We start from the raw sequence: 16,352 nt of genomic DNA, 5'->3' as shown, positions 1-16,352 counted from the left end.
TAATCTGGATTAAGTAATCAGATTCCAAAAATGAAGTACTTGTAATTAGATTATTACATTTTTAAAATACTCATAATAAGACTACGGTTACTTTTTCTGTTGATTACGTTATTCTTACAATGCCTGTAAATTTGCCATAATTCATTGATTCTCACTAAAAATTGTTTTTCATCTTATAAATGTTCCCTTCTAAAAAGCCTACGGCTTTTTGTATTACCGTCTTTGGAAGGCTTTTGTCTTTCAAACAAATTAAAATGTACAAATTCTCGTCATTTCATTTACATGCAATGCAGGGATTCCTTAACTTTTTTGTAAACTGAACCTCTTTGACACCCTGAGATTTCGAAGTTAGGTCAATAATCAAAGTCAATACTACTACTATAATTATGATGATGTCAGGAAATGGTCACATGACATGCAGGTAAACAACTAAAATAAATATATATATTTTTTTTTAACAAAGTGTTTTATTTTGATTGTTTTTATATTAAAATGATTTATTTTAATTTTTCAATTTTATGATTTAATTACTTTGTGTGATAAATGATTTATGTCAAAAGTCATCAAAAAAGTAATCAAAAAGTAGTCAGATAATATTACCTTAAATGTGTGATGGATAATGTTACTAACTGCAATTTTTGAAATTTGTAATGAGTAACTAATTACAATTTGTAAGTAATCGACTCTGCACTGCGTGTCTTTATTGACTGTCAATAAATTGAATGTGCCATTTCTTCCTCGCAAGTGATGAATGCACATTTGTTACTTGCAAATATGTGTCTGCGGTTTATGCCAATTTTCATAATTTTAACATGACATTTTTTTTTATGTGCATGATGTCTGTTTTCCTACTTTTCCAATTAAAATCATTATGCAAATAAGGATTCATTTATGCATATACTATACACTCATTTTCAGAATTGACTCTCATGTGATTATCTAGCACCATCTTAATTGCCCCAGATAAAATCTTATCTACTTAAATATCATTTCAGATCAGTATTAATAGCCTTTTCCGGCACCTGCCTGCAGATACTCTTGTCACCTCAGCCCAGCTGTAATCTACAGCATAATAATGTAACCAGTGGGGGTTAGTGCCGAGACAGCGGGAGAGGGCAAAAATCCATCTTCCTTCTAATTTGAGTGAATGTGTATCATATGCTAAGCTGTTATCAATACTATATTCTCTGTTCCCTTAGGATGCAGAAGAGCTGAAAAATAGCTACACTGTATTTGAGGGTTTTTATGACTGGAAATGCCAACTTATTGTTTTCTGGATTCACTATCTTGTAAGGACCCTTTCAACATATAGGCAAAAGATGAGGTAACATTTTAGAATACTGTTCCTTCATAAATTAATAACTACACAGGAACAAATGAGTAATGCACTATTAACATTCTAGTTACGACTATTAACTAACAAGAAACTCTGATCAACAAATGAGAAAAAAGTAATAGTGCTCAGTTGAATGTGGTAGTGGACTATTATCTAATCACCTCCATGAGAATTATATACAGGTTCATAATTAACATGCATTATGCATAATTTCTAATAAAAGGTAATGGTAACCCATTTCCTTTAGAAAGATGTAGTAACACTTGAGTAATTACTATCCAAAAACCTTACAAAAACCTCAAAAGCTTACAATGACTTCAGACAATATTAGGTAGTTATCAAGCATTTCAGTTTAAAATACTGATCAAAATTATTAGTAGTTCCTTTAGAAGGATGTAGTAGCCTACATTTGATTCATTACTAATGGTGGGTTACCATTACTTTATACTATACATTATGCATAATTAATATTAATTATGAACCTGTAGTTCTTTATAGTAGGCCTAGTCTTCAGTGAGGTATGAAAAACTGTAGGCCTAGTTACTGATTAGCTAAAAGTGAACTACCACATTCAACTGAGCGCTATTAGTTACTAATTTGTTAATCAGAGTTTCTTGTTAGTTAATAGTAGGCTAGTTAGTAGAATGTTAATAGTGCGTTACTCATTTGTTCGTTAGTAGTTAGGCTATTCAGTACAGTATTCTAAAGTGTAACCAAAGATGACCCCAACTCACACAGACAACATTAAACAGTATGGGATCATCTAAAACGCCCTTGCCTGCTGAAAAAAACTATCCTGCAGTCCATGTGCGCTGATGTGTGAGGACTTTGCTTCTCCACGCTGAGCTCCTGCAGTTTGTCCCTGTCAACAGAGCGCCTTGTCTACCCATGACAGGAGAATAATGTTACTGCTGCGCGCGTGCACGTGCCAAACCTAAGATCTACAGCCACACAAGGAACACATCAGAAATTGTTATTGGGTATGGGATGGGTACATGAATGTGTACGATGTGAAACGAGCGTTTATGTGGTTTGAGCGATTACAGCAGTCACTAGTGATCTTTGCAAACAGGAAGTCTTAAAGGAAAATTTCAAACCAATATTTAAATTCTGTCGTCATTTACTCACCCTCATGTCGTTCCAAAACCGTATGACTTATTTTGTGTTCTGCGGAAGAATATTGAAGTCAGTCCTGTCAGTCATGCATAATTGAAGAATATAAGCCTCAAAAAGGATGCACAACTCACCGTAAGTAGGCAGGTGGTCCACATGAGTGGGTAGGCAAGTCTTTAGAAGTCATACAAAAGCAAATAATTGCTTAATAATCCTCCACTCCAGTCAAGTGAGCTGTGACCGCTGCAACATAATCGTTAAATTAAGTGAGTTGAACTTGAGAACCGAATCAGTTCACATGAACTCACCACTACGGTCGGTTACCTGACTCAACCGATTCTTTGAAAGGAACCAATTCAAACAATAGCCTACTTTTTTTTAACAAGTACTAATTCGTGCAATTTACACGATGACGCAATTGCTATGACTTCATAAGACGACGTTTGGGCTGGTTTTATTATATGCATTAGGCTATTTTTTATCTGTCGCGTGACATAATCGATCACCGTCAAATTGTCAATGCACGAAAAATTTATTATTTATTTCAATTTGAATAGGCTGCATACGACAAGACATATATTCTACATATTATTATTGTGATTATTATTATAAGGCTATTATAATTGTATGTTGGTTTATATAAAACAGATAAATACATTTTGCAGGCTATTTATAGAAATGCTTATAGCTCTAGTAAACCAATAACGGCAGCCCAAGCATAGGCTATTTTTTTGTGCAAAGCAGTAAAATGTTTGAGTATCAATTTTAATGTAATTCGCTGTATAAAAATAAAAGACTTTAATACGCACGATACCCACCCCCCCCCTCTCTCTCTCTCTCTCTCTCTCTCTCTCTCTCTCTCTCTCTCTCTCTCTCCCTAGACGCAGCAGCGGCTTGGATTGGATTCACTACCTCCCCTATGTGCTGCCTTACTCCACCATCACATCCCCGAACGTGAGCGGTGTAGCTGAGGAGCACTTCTTTAAAGCCCGACACTTTGCTGGAGTTGCTTCCCTGTGCGTCTGAGAGTCGGAGGGAGGGGAGAAGCATTCCCCAAAATCTCTATTAACGATGGAGACCGGTCTGGGTTTATTCCCTGGCGCTCACTTTACTCTTTCTACCTGGCTTATTCTTTCCTCCGTGTATGTGTTTCCAAATGTAAAGGCAGATATAAGTTGCGCTCCATGTATGTTGCCAATGCAAGTGAATTACGCAGGGGATGAGCATCTGCGTGACCCGCCAGATTTTGGGAAATATCCGAAACAGGATCAAAAGAAACCCAAGCTGATCACAGTTCTTTACCCGAATATTGGAGTACCCAATGGACGAGAGGCGGATGGTTTTTCAGGGATTGCGCCGAAACTGGGAAGAAACGCTGAGGGGATATACTCTCGTGCGCCTTTGAGGAACTTCCCCGAGTCCGCTTTAGATGAAGAATTGTTTTCGGATGAATATGTGGAAAGTGTATCCGAATTGGAATCCGAGAACGCATCAGAGAGAGTCAAAAGAAGCGTGCCTGAGTTTCTGGAGAGCGAGCGGAGCGTTGATACCCGCTCGGAGGAGCAGAGAAAGACCTCCGGTATGCGGGTGGATGGACATAGTAAACGCGCCGAAGTTCGCTGGAACCGGGATGATGAGCATGATGCCCGAATATCGGATTCCAGACCAGATGAACCCAAACTGGCCAGCAGCACTTTTGCTCTGGCTGGAGACTCCGCGCACAACCACGCAGTCGTGTACTGGTCTGGAAAAAACAGCAGTGTAAGTCCGCAACATCCAGTACTTCTGTGCAATAATATGTTATTCACTTATCTGGTCCATGCTGTCTTGTTTTGCTGCCAAGAGTTCTTGACAACTTCTCTGGCGAAACATGCGCATGTTGTTTGGACTCCATAGGGCCATTTATAATGAGAATTTCCCCAACCTTTCCTGAAACGCTCCCCCCTCAAACATTCCTGCTGAAAAGACCATGTTCATCAAACATAAGCTAGCTGATTAGGCTGTTATTACAGGGATTTTGGCACTTTTCAGCTTTGCTAGGCTGGGAGCCCTCCTAAACCAGCTAAGACCAGCAAACCAGCTTAGTCTTTTCAGCAGAGATGATGTAGGCTACATGTTTACAAAAAACACCTGTTCGGAGTTTTAACCACCTGTTTGTGAAACAAAGAGATCAATCACAATAGGACCTCTTGCGATGAGCTGGAATGTATTTCATAGCTTTACTAACATCATATTCACTGGCACTGATCATTTACGTTTGTAAATGTACGTATTTTTAAATGGCAGTCAGTTAAATCTGCTGGGGTAAAGTCTGCAAATGCAAGATCTTTCTGCACTGTTTGTATATTCTTCTGATGAAACGATTTGCTTGTGAAGCAGGTTGTTGGCTAGAGCCTCCTGCAGCACTGTCTGTGTTTTTTGGATTGGAGATTTTTGGATTGGCAAGATAGGAGACTTTATAACACGCCACATCTCAATAATTCAGAGATTCATCTTGTCGATTTTGTAGACTGAGGCACATGGGCAAATAAATACTTCAAATGCTTAAAGTTAAACAGAACTGGGAACTTGTGCTTAAGCATGTCTACAGAGTATTGCCTGGATGTTTGGATTTTGTTACAGACAGGTGGTGTTTGATGATAGTGAAACGAAGAGAGCTATGAGTGAGAGAGAGAGAGAGAGAGAGAAAGGGTGATTTTCAGATTTTTTTTTCAAAGAGATTTTCATGTTTAAGCCATGTTTTGTATGGCTGTGCATGTCTGTACTTTTATATTGTATTATATTATATTTAATATATGTGTCTCAAGTTTCTCACTCAGGGTGCTCTAGTAGTTAAAATGCAACACATGAAGCAACATTGTACAATATAAGGTTTAATTTTTAATTCATAATGAACAGTAATATTACTGAATAAAGGCAGATTTTGGGTTGAATGTTGCAATTGACATACAAGGTTTTAGACATACAGCAAATTAATTTTATAGAGAAGGGCAAGGTTTTCTTAAATTAATTTGATTTATAGTTTTAAATAAGAAGCATTATTGGAACTTTCTTCTTGTCATTAAAAACTTTTATTTTAAATGTAGAATATATAGGAATGCGTTTTCGGTACAAGTTCTATATGAAGTCACTGATCAAGAATCAGCTTTTGCCTTTATGCTCCTATAGTTAAGGTTTGTATTTGGCTTTAGGAAACTAATCCAAGACCAATGATTTTGTCAGATTTGTCGCAGGGCTGTAATTTGAAGCAACAAGCAGTGGATTGAGAGGATAGTTCTACCACAGGTTCTCTATGCTTTCTCGTTTAAGCCCGGCCTTTATTTGTAAAATAATTTATCAAGTTGTAATATATATAAGGCAGTTAAACAATAACATGCTCACCCTTATCAAATGAACCACCTCATCCATTATTGTGTTTCTTTGTGTCCGTTTGCACAAAAAAAGTACAGTAAATCAAAACAGATTGTCCATCGTATTCAGGCCCTGTCTAGGCCTATTACATCCAGCTTTATTAACTTGTTAGTAGATGTCAGGGAAACATTTGCAGCGATTTTCAGCAGAAGTTACTGCCCGCCAGGTCCGTCCCTCATCCCTGCAGCTGTAAATCTCCTACAATTATCTTCAGGATTGAAGCAGCCATTTTGAAAGATTTTGTCCTGTTCAGGGACTGCCTACTCAAGCGTGTTTTCTCTGCTTGCATGCCTGCTGGAGAGCTTTGTCTTCATTGGCTGGAGGTTTTATGAGAGATGAATGAAGTGTGCAAGGGCAGAATGTGTGATTTGATTCACACAAGTAAATCTCATTTGCATAATGTTGTATATTCCAAAGCTTTTTTTTTGCAATATTTGCAAGTTTCTGGTTCCAGTCAGTGCTCATATGTAAGATATCCCTTAATATGTTCTTCAGGAGGTACTTACAGTCAAAAATGTGGATGCTCACTGAATTTGCTTCTTATTACCATAACCTTTTGATAGGTTTATTCTTAAATAAATACTTAAAATTACTTTTGTAGACAAATAATAATTGTCCCTATAAGGCCTACATGTACATTTCTTTACAATTCAGAAATATTGTTGCTATTATTATTATTATTACGCATCTATTATGTACTATTTTTATTTTGTTTCACTCTATTATTATTATTATTATTATTATTATTAGTATTAGTATTATAATAATTATATTATTCTTATACTGGGGACTTGTTAGCTGTGAAATGGTCCAATTCATCCATTCATATATACATACATATATATATATATATATATATATATATATATATATATATATATACACAGTATATATATATATATAAAAAAAGTCAACCTTCAAATGATTATGTTGAAAATTATGTATTGCATGGAGGCAATCAGCCTGTGGCACTGCTGAGGTGTTATGGAGGCCCAGGATGCTTCGATAGCAGCCTTAAGCTCATCCAGAGTGTTGGGTCTTGCGTCTCTCAACTTTCTCTTCACAATATCCCACAGATTCTCTATTGGGTTCAGGTCAGGAGAGTTGGCAGGCCAATTGAGCACAGTAATAATACCATGGTCAGTAAACCATTTACCAGTGGTTTTGGCACTGTGAGCAGGTGCCATGTCGTGCTGAAAAATGAAATCTTCATCTCCATAAAACTTTTCAGCAGATGGAAGCATGAAGTGCTCCAAAATCTCCTGATAGCTAGCTGCATTGCGGCCGTTGATAAAACCCAGTGGACCAACACCAGCAGCTGACATGGCACCCCAGACCATCACTGACTGTGGGTACTTGACACTGGACTTCAGGCATTTTGGCATTTCCTTCTCCTCAGTCTTCCTCCAAACTCTGGCACCTTGATTTCCGAATGACATGGAAAATTTGCTTACATCCGAAAAAAGTACTTTGGACCACTGAGCAACAGTCCACTGCTTCCGCAGGTCCCCCAAGGTCTGGAATCGGTCCTTCTCCACAATCTTCCTCAGGGTCCGGTCACCTCTTCTCTTTGTGCAGCGTTTTTTGCCACACTTTTTCCTTCCCACAGACTTCCCACTGATGTGCCTTGATACAGCACTCTGGGAACAGCCTATTTGTTCAGAAATGTCTTTCTGTGTCTTACCCTCTTGCTTGAGGGTGTCAATGATGGCCTTCTGGACAGCAGTCAGGTCGGCAGTCTTACCCATGATTGCGGTTTTGAGTAATAAAACAGGCTTTTGCAGGTGTTTAGAGTTAATTAGTGGATTCAGATGATTAGGTTAACAGCTTGTTTACAGACCCTTTTCATGATATGCTAATTTTTTGAGATAGGAATTTTGGGTTTTCATGAGCTGTATGCCAAAATCATCAGTATTAAAACAATAAAAGACCTGAAATATTTCAGTTGGTGTGCAATGAATATAAAATATATGAAAGTTTAATTTTTATCATTACATTATGGAAAATAATGAACTTTATCAAAATATGCTAATTTTTTGAGAAGGACCTGTATAAATGGATGAATTGGAACATTTTACAACTAACAAGTCCCCAGTATACATGTGAATTTCTTTTAACACTGTTCAAAAAGCATCCCAAGATGAAGTCGACTGAGAGAATTCGGAAGCAAATTTTTGAAAACAACTTTTGGTCACACTATTATTATTGCTACATTTTCTATTGCTCTCAAATTGGGGGAAAAAAGTAATAATGAAGATTAAGTAGATTTGTCTTCATTCGAATATATGTCTCACCATTTTAAGAGATATTTCACCTTCAGAAGAAGTATGACTAGATGGGGAAATTGATCCACTCCACTGGAGCTTATCACTGGTGTTTTGTTTCTTAGGCTAAATGTAATTTATTTATTTTATGATTCACGTGTCCCATCATGCTTTTGATGTCATGCATGCAAAAGGAAAATAAAGCATCTGATTTGCATAAGATCCAACTTGTAAGCCTGGCACGCACGAATGGATTCTGATATAGTCCTGCTTTACTGAGATTGGGTCATTCTTATAGACCCTGTTGTCATATGCACAAAGGATTTATTTGAAACACCTCACTGAAAGTCTAAGTATAAAATCTAAGCTGTAAATGAGCTTTGTCAAATAGTGTTTCCCTGCTGTTATTTTTGCCGCAATGCGATTCACTAAACATGGGGGTCAACGGCAAGATCTTGGCATTAGTTTGTTATTAATTATTATAATTGTGCTTACCTATGTGTTGCGTTTATCACTATAGTTTATTTAGGACCCTGGTTGTGTTTTTACATACAAATGGCTTCATTGGTTTAAAGGACAGTGGAGGTTCTCTGATATGTTACCTTAGGGAATTGCTTCTCTCATGGTGTGAATCTCGATTGCTTTGTGAATTGGGGAAAACAGCATTGCAGCGTTTCACATCTAAGACCTCCTTCACTCCTCTGTCAAACCATCTGTTCTCCTAGTATATAGTCTTTATATAACTCAACATGTGCTCCAGAAGTCCTGCCTGGAGGTATTTGCCCTTTTGTGTTGAATGATGTTGGCTCATAAATGGGATATTTACATTTAGGAGACACATCTGTCAGGATTCTGTCTTAGTTTGTTGGCAGGCAGGGTGGTGTTTGTTGAAGACACTTGTTGGGCTTGAATAGGGATATCGTACACTGCTTGACTTTGGTGGCTCTTTTAGTTGTTTCAGTGCCAGTCGGTGTATCCACTGCTCTTTGTAAACTTGCACAAGCAAACTTTTATCAACGTTGAGATAAAAAACGCCACCTTCTTTAGAGTTGAAATGGCACCACTAGTGAAAGAACTTTTTAGCACAGATATTACTTGCCATTTAATGTGTACTGTACAATCCAAGGTTTAAAGTTAATATTGCTTGAATTGTTTTGACAGGATTAATATAGTATTCCATTGTTGTTCATTTGGCTTCAAATGTATAATGCATTAAATGGATAAAAAGTGACAGTAAAGACATAATGTTACAAAATATTTCCATTTCAAACAAACGCTGTTCTTTTGAACTTTCTATTCATCAAAAACCCTGAAAAAGTTTCACGGTTTCCTCAAAAATATTAAGCATATTAACTGTTTTCAACATTGATAATAACTTGAGTATAAGCAATTCAGCATATTAGATTGAAGGATCATGTGACATTGAAGACTGGATTAAATTCAGTTTTGCTCTCACAAGAATAAATTACATTTTAAAATATATTAAAATAGAAAACGGTTATTTTAAACTGTAATGATATTTCAAATCTTTACTGTATTTTTGGTCAAATAAATGCAGCCTGGGTGACCATAAATAACGTCTTTCAAAATCATAAAATCTTTCCAACCACAATCTTTGAACAGTACTGTAAATTCGATTGTATAATATATTATTAATAATTATACTATTTTAGATACAGCCCCTACTTTTTCAAAATGATTTTAATATTTTAAGCCCTCTTATCCAGCCAAACTTATTTAGTCACCAATAACTCATAAATGGCTTGGCAGATCTTCCTTGTGCACTCCTGAACATAATTTAGTGCCACTAATGCATTGTAGAGAGGTTCGTTTATTTAGTGTGGATGCTAATTACTAGTAAAGGAGGCTATGGAATGTTATAAATAATTTAGCTATTCTAATATAGTATATGCTATATGCCCCCCAAACCGTCAATTCGTGTTTACACATTAGTTTCCCGGCTCTTTTTTTCTGAAGCTGAGGTCCTCCTGGTGAGAGCCGGTGGTACAGTCAGGGGATTTATCTTCAGGGTTGTCTTTGGAGACCAGGTTTTGGCTGACTTTCCATGATTTGTGAACAAAATTACACTCAGCTACCCCCAAGAAAAAGTAGACTCCTTTGTTTTAGGATATACAGTACAATAAAAAAGTGGGAAAATGTAAAGGTGGACTTTTTTTTTTTGCTGATGTGTTAACATATTTTGTTCTATTCCAGCGTGAAGAGACAAATATAATTACACCATTTGTGCACTGATTTCCCCATCTCTCAAATGTATGTATTTTTATATATTTTTTTATTATTATTAATTTTTAAAATATTTTATCAAATTCGATTAGCTAATGCAAGTGGTGCAGAAATGCTACAGTTCACCTTTAAATATTTTACAACCTGTTCATTTTTGGAGAAATCAACAATTATGAAATCCACGAATACGTCAAAACAATCAGTGTCACTGTCTTTTGTATTCAGGACTGCAAAACACTTTAATTTCCTTTTATTCAACCTCTCCATTTATATGCCATTTATCTCCCTAATATTCAGCACTCCAAGCTTTGTGTGCAGAGAGCATGCAACATCAACACATCTGACAAATCCTCATTCATCACAAAAAGCATCATCTACCGGATGAGAATCGCGAAGAGTCAGTTTACAAGCTGCCTAAATGTAGCCATTATCTCCATTGTTGGAGAGACATAGTAGAAGGGCTGAAACCACTAGAGAGGAGAACACTCCGGCATAATCACACGCTTGGCCGCTGAACCAAAGCAAGCAACAAGGGTGTCTCTGCATCTATCTGTCCCCCTATGTTAATTGCACTGATATAACAGAGTGTCAGATGTGATTTGGTTTCATCTCTGTTGCGTTAAACACTTTTTTCCCACTGGACTGCTCAAGCTCTCTCTCTCTCTCTCTCTCTCTCTCTCTCTCTCTCTCTCTCTCTCTCTCTACTTCACAAACTGGCTATGTGACAATCTACGCTCCGAGGTAGATTAAAAAACTCTGCTATGATATCAAATGCATATCTTGTTGAAACCACTTTAAAATGTGGTGCTGTCAGATACATGTGGAAGGAAATAGTGCTCTGGAAGATGTGTTAGGATTCAGAAAGCTCAAGTACATTTTGATCTAACCATATGGAATGATCCTCAATCATGTTCTGAACTTTCAAAAAAAATAAATAATAATAATATATATATATATATATATGAACAATTATACAAATAATTTAGTAAAAAGTATGCATAGATTATTACAAATGAATGTCAAATAATTATAAATTATTGTAAAGTATTAGATAATTTATTAGTATAATTTAGTGTGTTCGTGTGTGTTTGTTCATATATAATATATTGTACTTGTAGATATATTATATCTAGTCCAGTCAGGAAAATCTAGAGTATCTAGAGATATTTACATGCATTCTGCAAGCAATCACATCATTACCGCATGGCACAAGCTGATTGGCCAATGAGATTGCTTGCTCAACATTTAATTAGTCTGGTTTTTATTTTTGCTGTGAGCTATTCCTGCAGTTCGCAATCAGAGCTCCTCTGAGCTCCTCCACCTTCCCCAGTTCCACCTGCCTAGAAAAAATCCCAGATCAAGATAAGATTAGGATGAAGTGTAAAGATGTAGGCCTAGCTCAGAAACATATCACATTTAGAACCGTATGAAAGTGGCCTAAATGTATTCTAGTAATTGGAATAACAATAAGAAGTGATTTGCTACAGATGACTGTGAAAGAACTCAGAATTGGTTGACCGTGTATGCATTCAGAGAGTTCATCTGGACCGTGGTTGTGTCCTCTCTCAGGGAGAGTATACATGTGCCCTGAAAGTGTCTTTCCCACGCACTTTAATCAGGGGAAAAGATGGATGAATAAGACATGACTGTAGAGCGGCTACACACTCACGGTCAGCTCAAGAAACTCTGTACACTCGTGTGTGTTTGGTAGAGAGAGTCCTTATGAGTGTGTTTCACGTTCATTTGCAGCAGCTGATGATCATGATGCAGACTGACAGATTCCTCCCTAGAACCAGCAGTCTATCCACACACTGTCTAATTAAAACTAATCTCCTAGCTTATCATCTCTGCTGGCTAAAATCAAAATATACTGCATTAACATTATTACTCTTTCTGACAACTTCACTGTTTGCTTTCTGGCAAGTCTAATGCTTTTCTGGCCCAATATGCTGCGCACAAAACAAGTTGAGTGTACAGTTTCCCTTATTCAGAAGGATAATGTGTATCATTTGCTGATGTGATAGTTTGCTTGGCCTGGCCCATGTTTTCTTTGTTTACATAGACTGAGAAAAAAGGAGATGCTTTGTCAGGAAATATCGAATTTTGCCATTTTTGCACCCCACATGCATAGCCAGTGCCAACTTTTACAGTGCGTTGCAGTCAAAGATAATTTTCTAACTCTTATGCTTACTATGCCAATATTTATTTAATCAAAATATAACAATAACAATGTAACAATACAGTTAAATAAAAAAAAAATAATATTGTAAAAAATTATTATAATTAAAAATTTAAAACAAATATTTTCTATTTGAATATATTTTAAAAGGAATTTTTTTTCTGTGATGATGGCAAAGCTGAATTTTCAGCATCATTATGCCATCATTACGTCACATGATCCTCTCGAAATCATTCTAATATGCTGATTTGATGCTCAAGAAACATTTCTTATTATGTGGAAATGGATTTATTCAGGATTCTTTATTGAATGAAAAGTTCAAAAGAGCAGCATTTATTTGAAATCGAAATCTTTTGTAACAATGTAAAAGTCTGTACTGCTATTTTAGATCAGTTCAAAGTATCCTTTGTGAGTAACAGTGATAATAAAAACAAAAACATTTTTTTTACACAATGTATTACTTAAATTAAAATAATAAGTTGTTAACAAACAAGAATGTGTTTCAACCTTGTGACCATAATATTTTCCCTTTTGAGCTATTTCCTATATCTAATTTTGTCCTCACATAAAGTTTATCAAAGTATAAAAGCCGCATGTTTCATAGAATGACCCATTGTTTCTTGCTAAAACAGCACTGTGAGATAGTGTGAAGCATGAAAATGTTTATCTGTCAATATTCTTTGGTGTCTAACTGCTTTTTAACATTTAATGCTTTTGTAACCGATTTGGAAGGCCTAATGGAAAGTCAAGAGGAGCCGAACAGAAAATGCAGATGAATTTTTAAAGACTCTAGTTCTTTAAAAGTCTCTGTATACGTGGGCTTAGGTGTCTGCAGATGCCAGAGAAAACGGGCTGAGTTTAAGAGTTCAGCAGAGCAGAATCTTGCGCGGTTCAGGCACTTATCTGTGTTTTGAGTCATGTCAGGGTCTAAAAGAAGAGCTCTGCGTACTGTAGTGTGGTCTTCTGTAGTTTGTAAAATGCATTTGGTAAAAAATTCTAGAACTGTGTCAAAAGATTGCTGCGTGCTGGTATCACTATGGCAACACTTCTTGTAGATTTTGCAAACAAGAATCGATTTCACTTAATTAATTTTATTCTGTCTTTGACCTATACTGTACACCCAATTAACTTGTCTTTATGCTTGTGTTAATGGTGCAGCCCACTCTGGCTTGTTTAGCCTTACTCAATCATAAGACTAGTAGGTGTTACAGTACTTGCACAGCTTTATCTAACACGTATGTGAATAATTCACAGTCTAAAACAGCTCTAGGTCATTGCTGTGCAACAAAAAACCCTCATGATAGACGTTTATACTGTAGCATTGACACTGAAATTAATATGCCGAATAACCTTTCTCTCCTGTATTGATGTATTTCCTTTTGAGATATTACGTTTGGGCATTTAGCAGCCTTTAGTTTACATCACAGCCTTGAAAAATTGCATTTTTTTTTTAATACAGCCAAGGCCCTTTTCACAATATACATTGTTTTAAAGCTTTACAGAAACCTTTGAAGTTAATGTATGTAATGACTTTAAGTCGACATGAAACGGAAGTTGTGAGTCTTTTCTTCCCTATTGTGACATACAGGTGAAACTCAAGAAATTAGAATTTCGTGAAAAACTTATAATTTTGATGATTATGTCTTACGGCTTATGAAAACCCCAAATTTTTCACCTTTTAGTTTGAATTACAGAAATACATGAACTTTTGCACGATATTCTAATTTTTCGAGTTTCGCCTGTATATCTGAGTGAAATGGCTTCTTGAACAAGAAAAATGTAGGGCAGGACTTGGTTTTCATGTATGGGGAATTGATTGGATGGTTTTGGTTTGCTAATGGTGTGATGTCCTAGAGTGACAGCTTGCCCCGCCCTTGCACCAGTTAACATGTCATCAGAGAAGAGATGTCTCTACAAGAGGGAGGGGAAGTTATTTTAATTAAATATAGCAAGGGCATTTGATAAAAGAAAAACAATGATGTGCACAGATAAATACTACAAAATTCCAGAAAAAAACAAAACAAAGCAAGAATTGTCATTTTTTATTTCATGGTGACTTTAATGCCTAGTTGTCCACATTTTGTAGTTTAGAGCTTGGTGACAATGTAAACAATCATACATCTGAGGTTGAAGACTTTGAAAACTATTGTCATGTGAATCACATGTTGAAGCATTAGATAAGTGGCAGGTGGGCTTTATAATTAAGCTGGAGAGTACATTCTCGTTCTAGAAAGCATTCAATATGGGCAAACATTCGGCAAAAACTATGCCATCAATATTTTTGTCTTTTCCAGGAAAATTATTTTTTCATGCATTTAAGTCTGCATTTTGATGGAATCACTTTTTTTGACACAAAATTACATCCCTTGACTTATTTTGAAAAATTGATTGGTCTTAAGAGATTTTGAAGAGATTTTTTTAACCCCTTCCCTCAAACAAGACAATTTTCCGTAATCTAACCAATTCCCATTGGATAAAGTCCCACCTCATTTTCTTCTTGCTGTCCTGAATATCCGGTTTCAGTCGGCATGATTTTGCCAAGACATGTTCCTAGAAAAATATGTATGTCTAAGAACATAGTCCTAAACCCCAAACCTAACCATACCCATAACTTCTACCTAAAATCAGAGGGAAATGAGAGGTGAATAACACTGATGTAGAAGCACGTAACCCTGGTTGTTAGCCTAAACTTGGCATTAACTGTAAACTTGTCACTCAAATCTGATTAGAATGTTGTTCCAAGATCAACAAGGCTGTTGATCCAGGAACATATTTTACTTGGTGAAATCATGTTCACCATCCTGTTTCACCCAAACATGGTGGAAAAATGGTGCACAAGCATCCTTTTACGTTGCTGGCACAAAAATACATTTGTCAGTAGTTTTGTTTTATCATGAAGGTATGTGTAAGGTTTCACATGTCCACTCATTTCCCTTATTTTTGTCTTCACCTGGGCATTATTTCAACAACATTACTAGTAACTGGTGGATATTAGGTAACTAGACAGGTCTACATCTAAGCAATTTCGAATGCAAGCAGATGCGTAAGTAAATCAAGTAAATGTTTCTCGCTGAGAACATTGGCGCCTCGCCAACACTGTGTGTGTTGTGTGTGACTCTCGGATCTTAATCAACCTGATATAAATAATAAACAAGAAAGTCAGGGCTTACTATATGTGGTTATTGCCCATCTCTCAGAGTTTGATAAAGCAGGGAGGAAATTGCTTTCAGTCCTTATTACATGTCTAACTGTTCATGTGCACCTGGAAGTTTCCAATCTCATCTCAACTCTGACTCTAAATTCAAAGAAGAGAGACAGAAAGAGAGTGATACAGTGAGAGACCATGGAAGAGGAGAATAGAGATGAATGAAAGAGGTGCCAAAAGAAAAATGGAAGGTTGAGATAGCAAGAACAAGGGAGACGAAATAACTATGTTTGCCTAGGCACTCAAAGGGCCAAGGATAGCACTGCACAAGTATGTTTATATACATGTGTATGTGTGCTTTATTGTTGTGCCCATTTAACGCAGTCGCTGAATAGCGCTATAATTGTTCACGGTTGTTGCTATGACGATCCCGAGCATGTTTGCCAAAGGGAAGACTGTGAAAGAGTGAATTAAATGTGTCTGATCCTTATTTACTGAGCTTCATCCCAAAACACATTGCGGTGCAACATGTGAGAAATCACACTGGTTGGTTAACAGTGAGAGCTTTGCTAGATATATATCTGGCTGTAGTATGCTGCAGTATTCCCTGGCCTGCACACTTTTGTCTCTTTACCATTACACTGTTAGTCTCAATTCTCT

General features: G+C 36.5%; 1 protein-coding gene across 1 annotated transcript in view; it reads left to right on the top strand.

The window, feature by feature from the left end:
- The first annotated feature begins 3,412 nt into the window (after positions 1-3,412).
- sorcs3a (sortilin related VPS10 domain containing receptor 3a) overlaps positions 3,413-16,352 on the top strand; it is a 309,488-nt gene continuing 296,548 nt past the window's right edge. Inside the window, exon 1 of the mRNA XM_077246248.1 lies at positions 3,413-4,210. Coding sequence (XP_077102363.1) covers positions 3,521-4,210 — 690 coding nt within the window. The 5' untranslated portion in view covers positions 3,413-3,520. The remainder of the gene's footprint in view (positions 4,211-16,352) is intronic.

This window comes from Siphateles boraxobius, unplaced genomic scaffold (genome assembly GCF_051911475.1).
Source record: "Siphateles boraxobius isolate OS27281-9 unplaced genomic scaffold, OSU_SipBor_1 29, whole genome shotgun sequence".
Lineage (NCBI taxonomy): Eukaryota > Metazoa > Chordata > Actinopteri > Cypriniformes > Leuciscidae > Siphateles > Siphateles boraxobius.
Note: the sequence above shows the minus strand (reverse complement) of the source record. Positions and strands in the feature narration are given on the sequence as shown.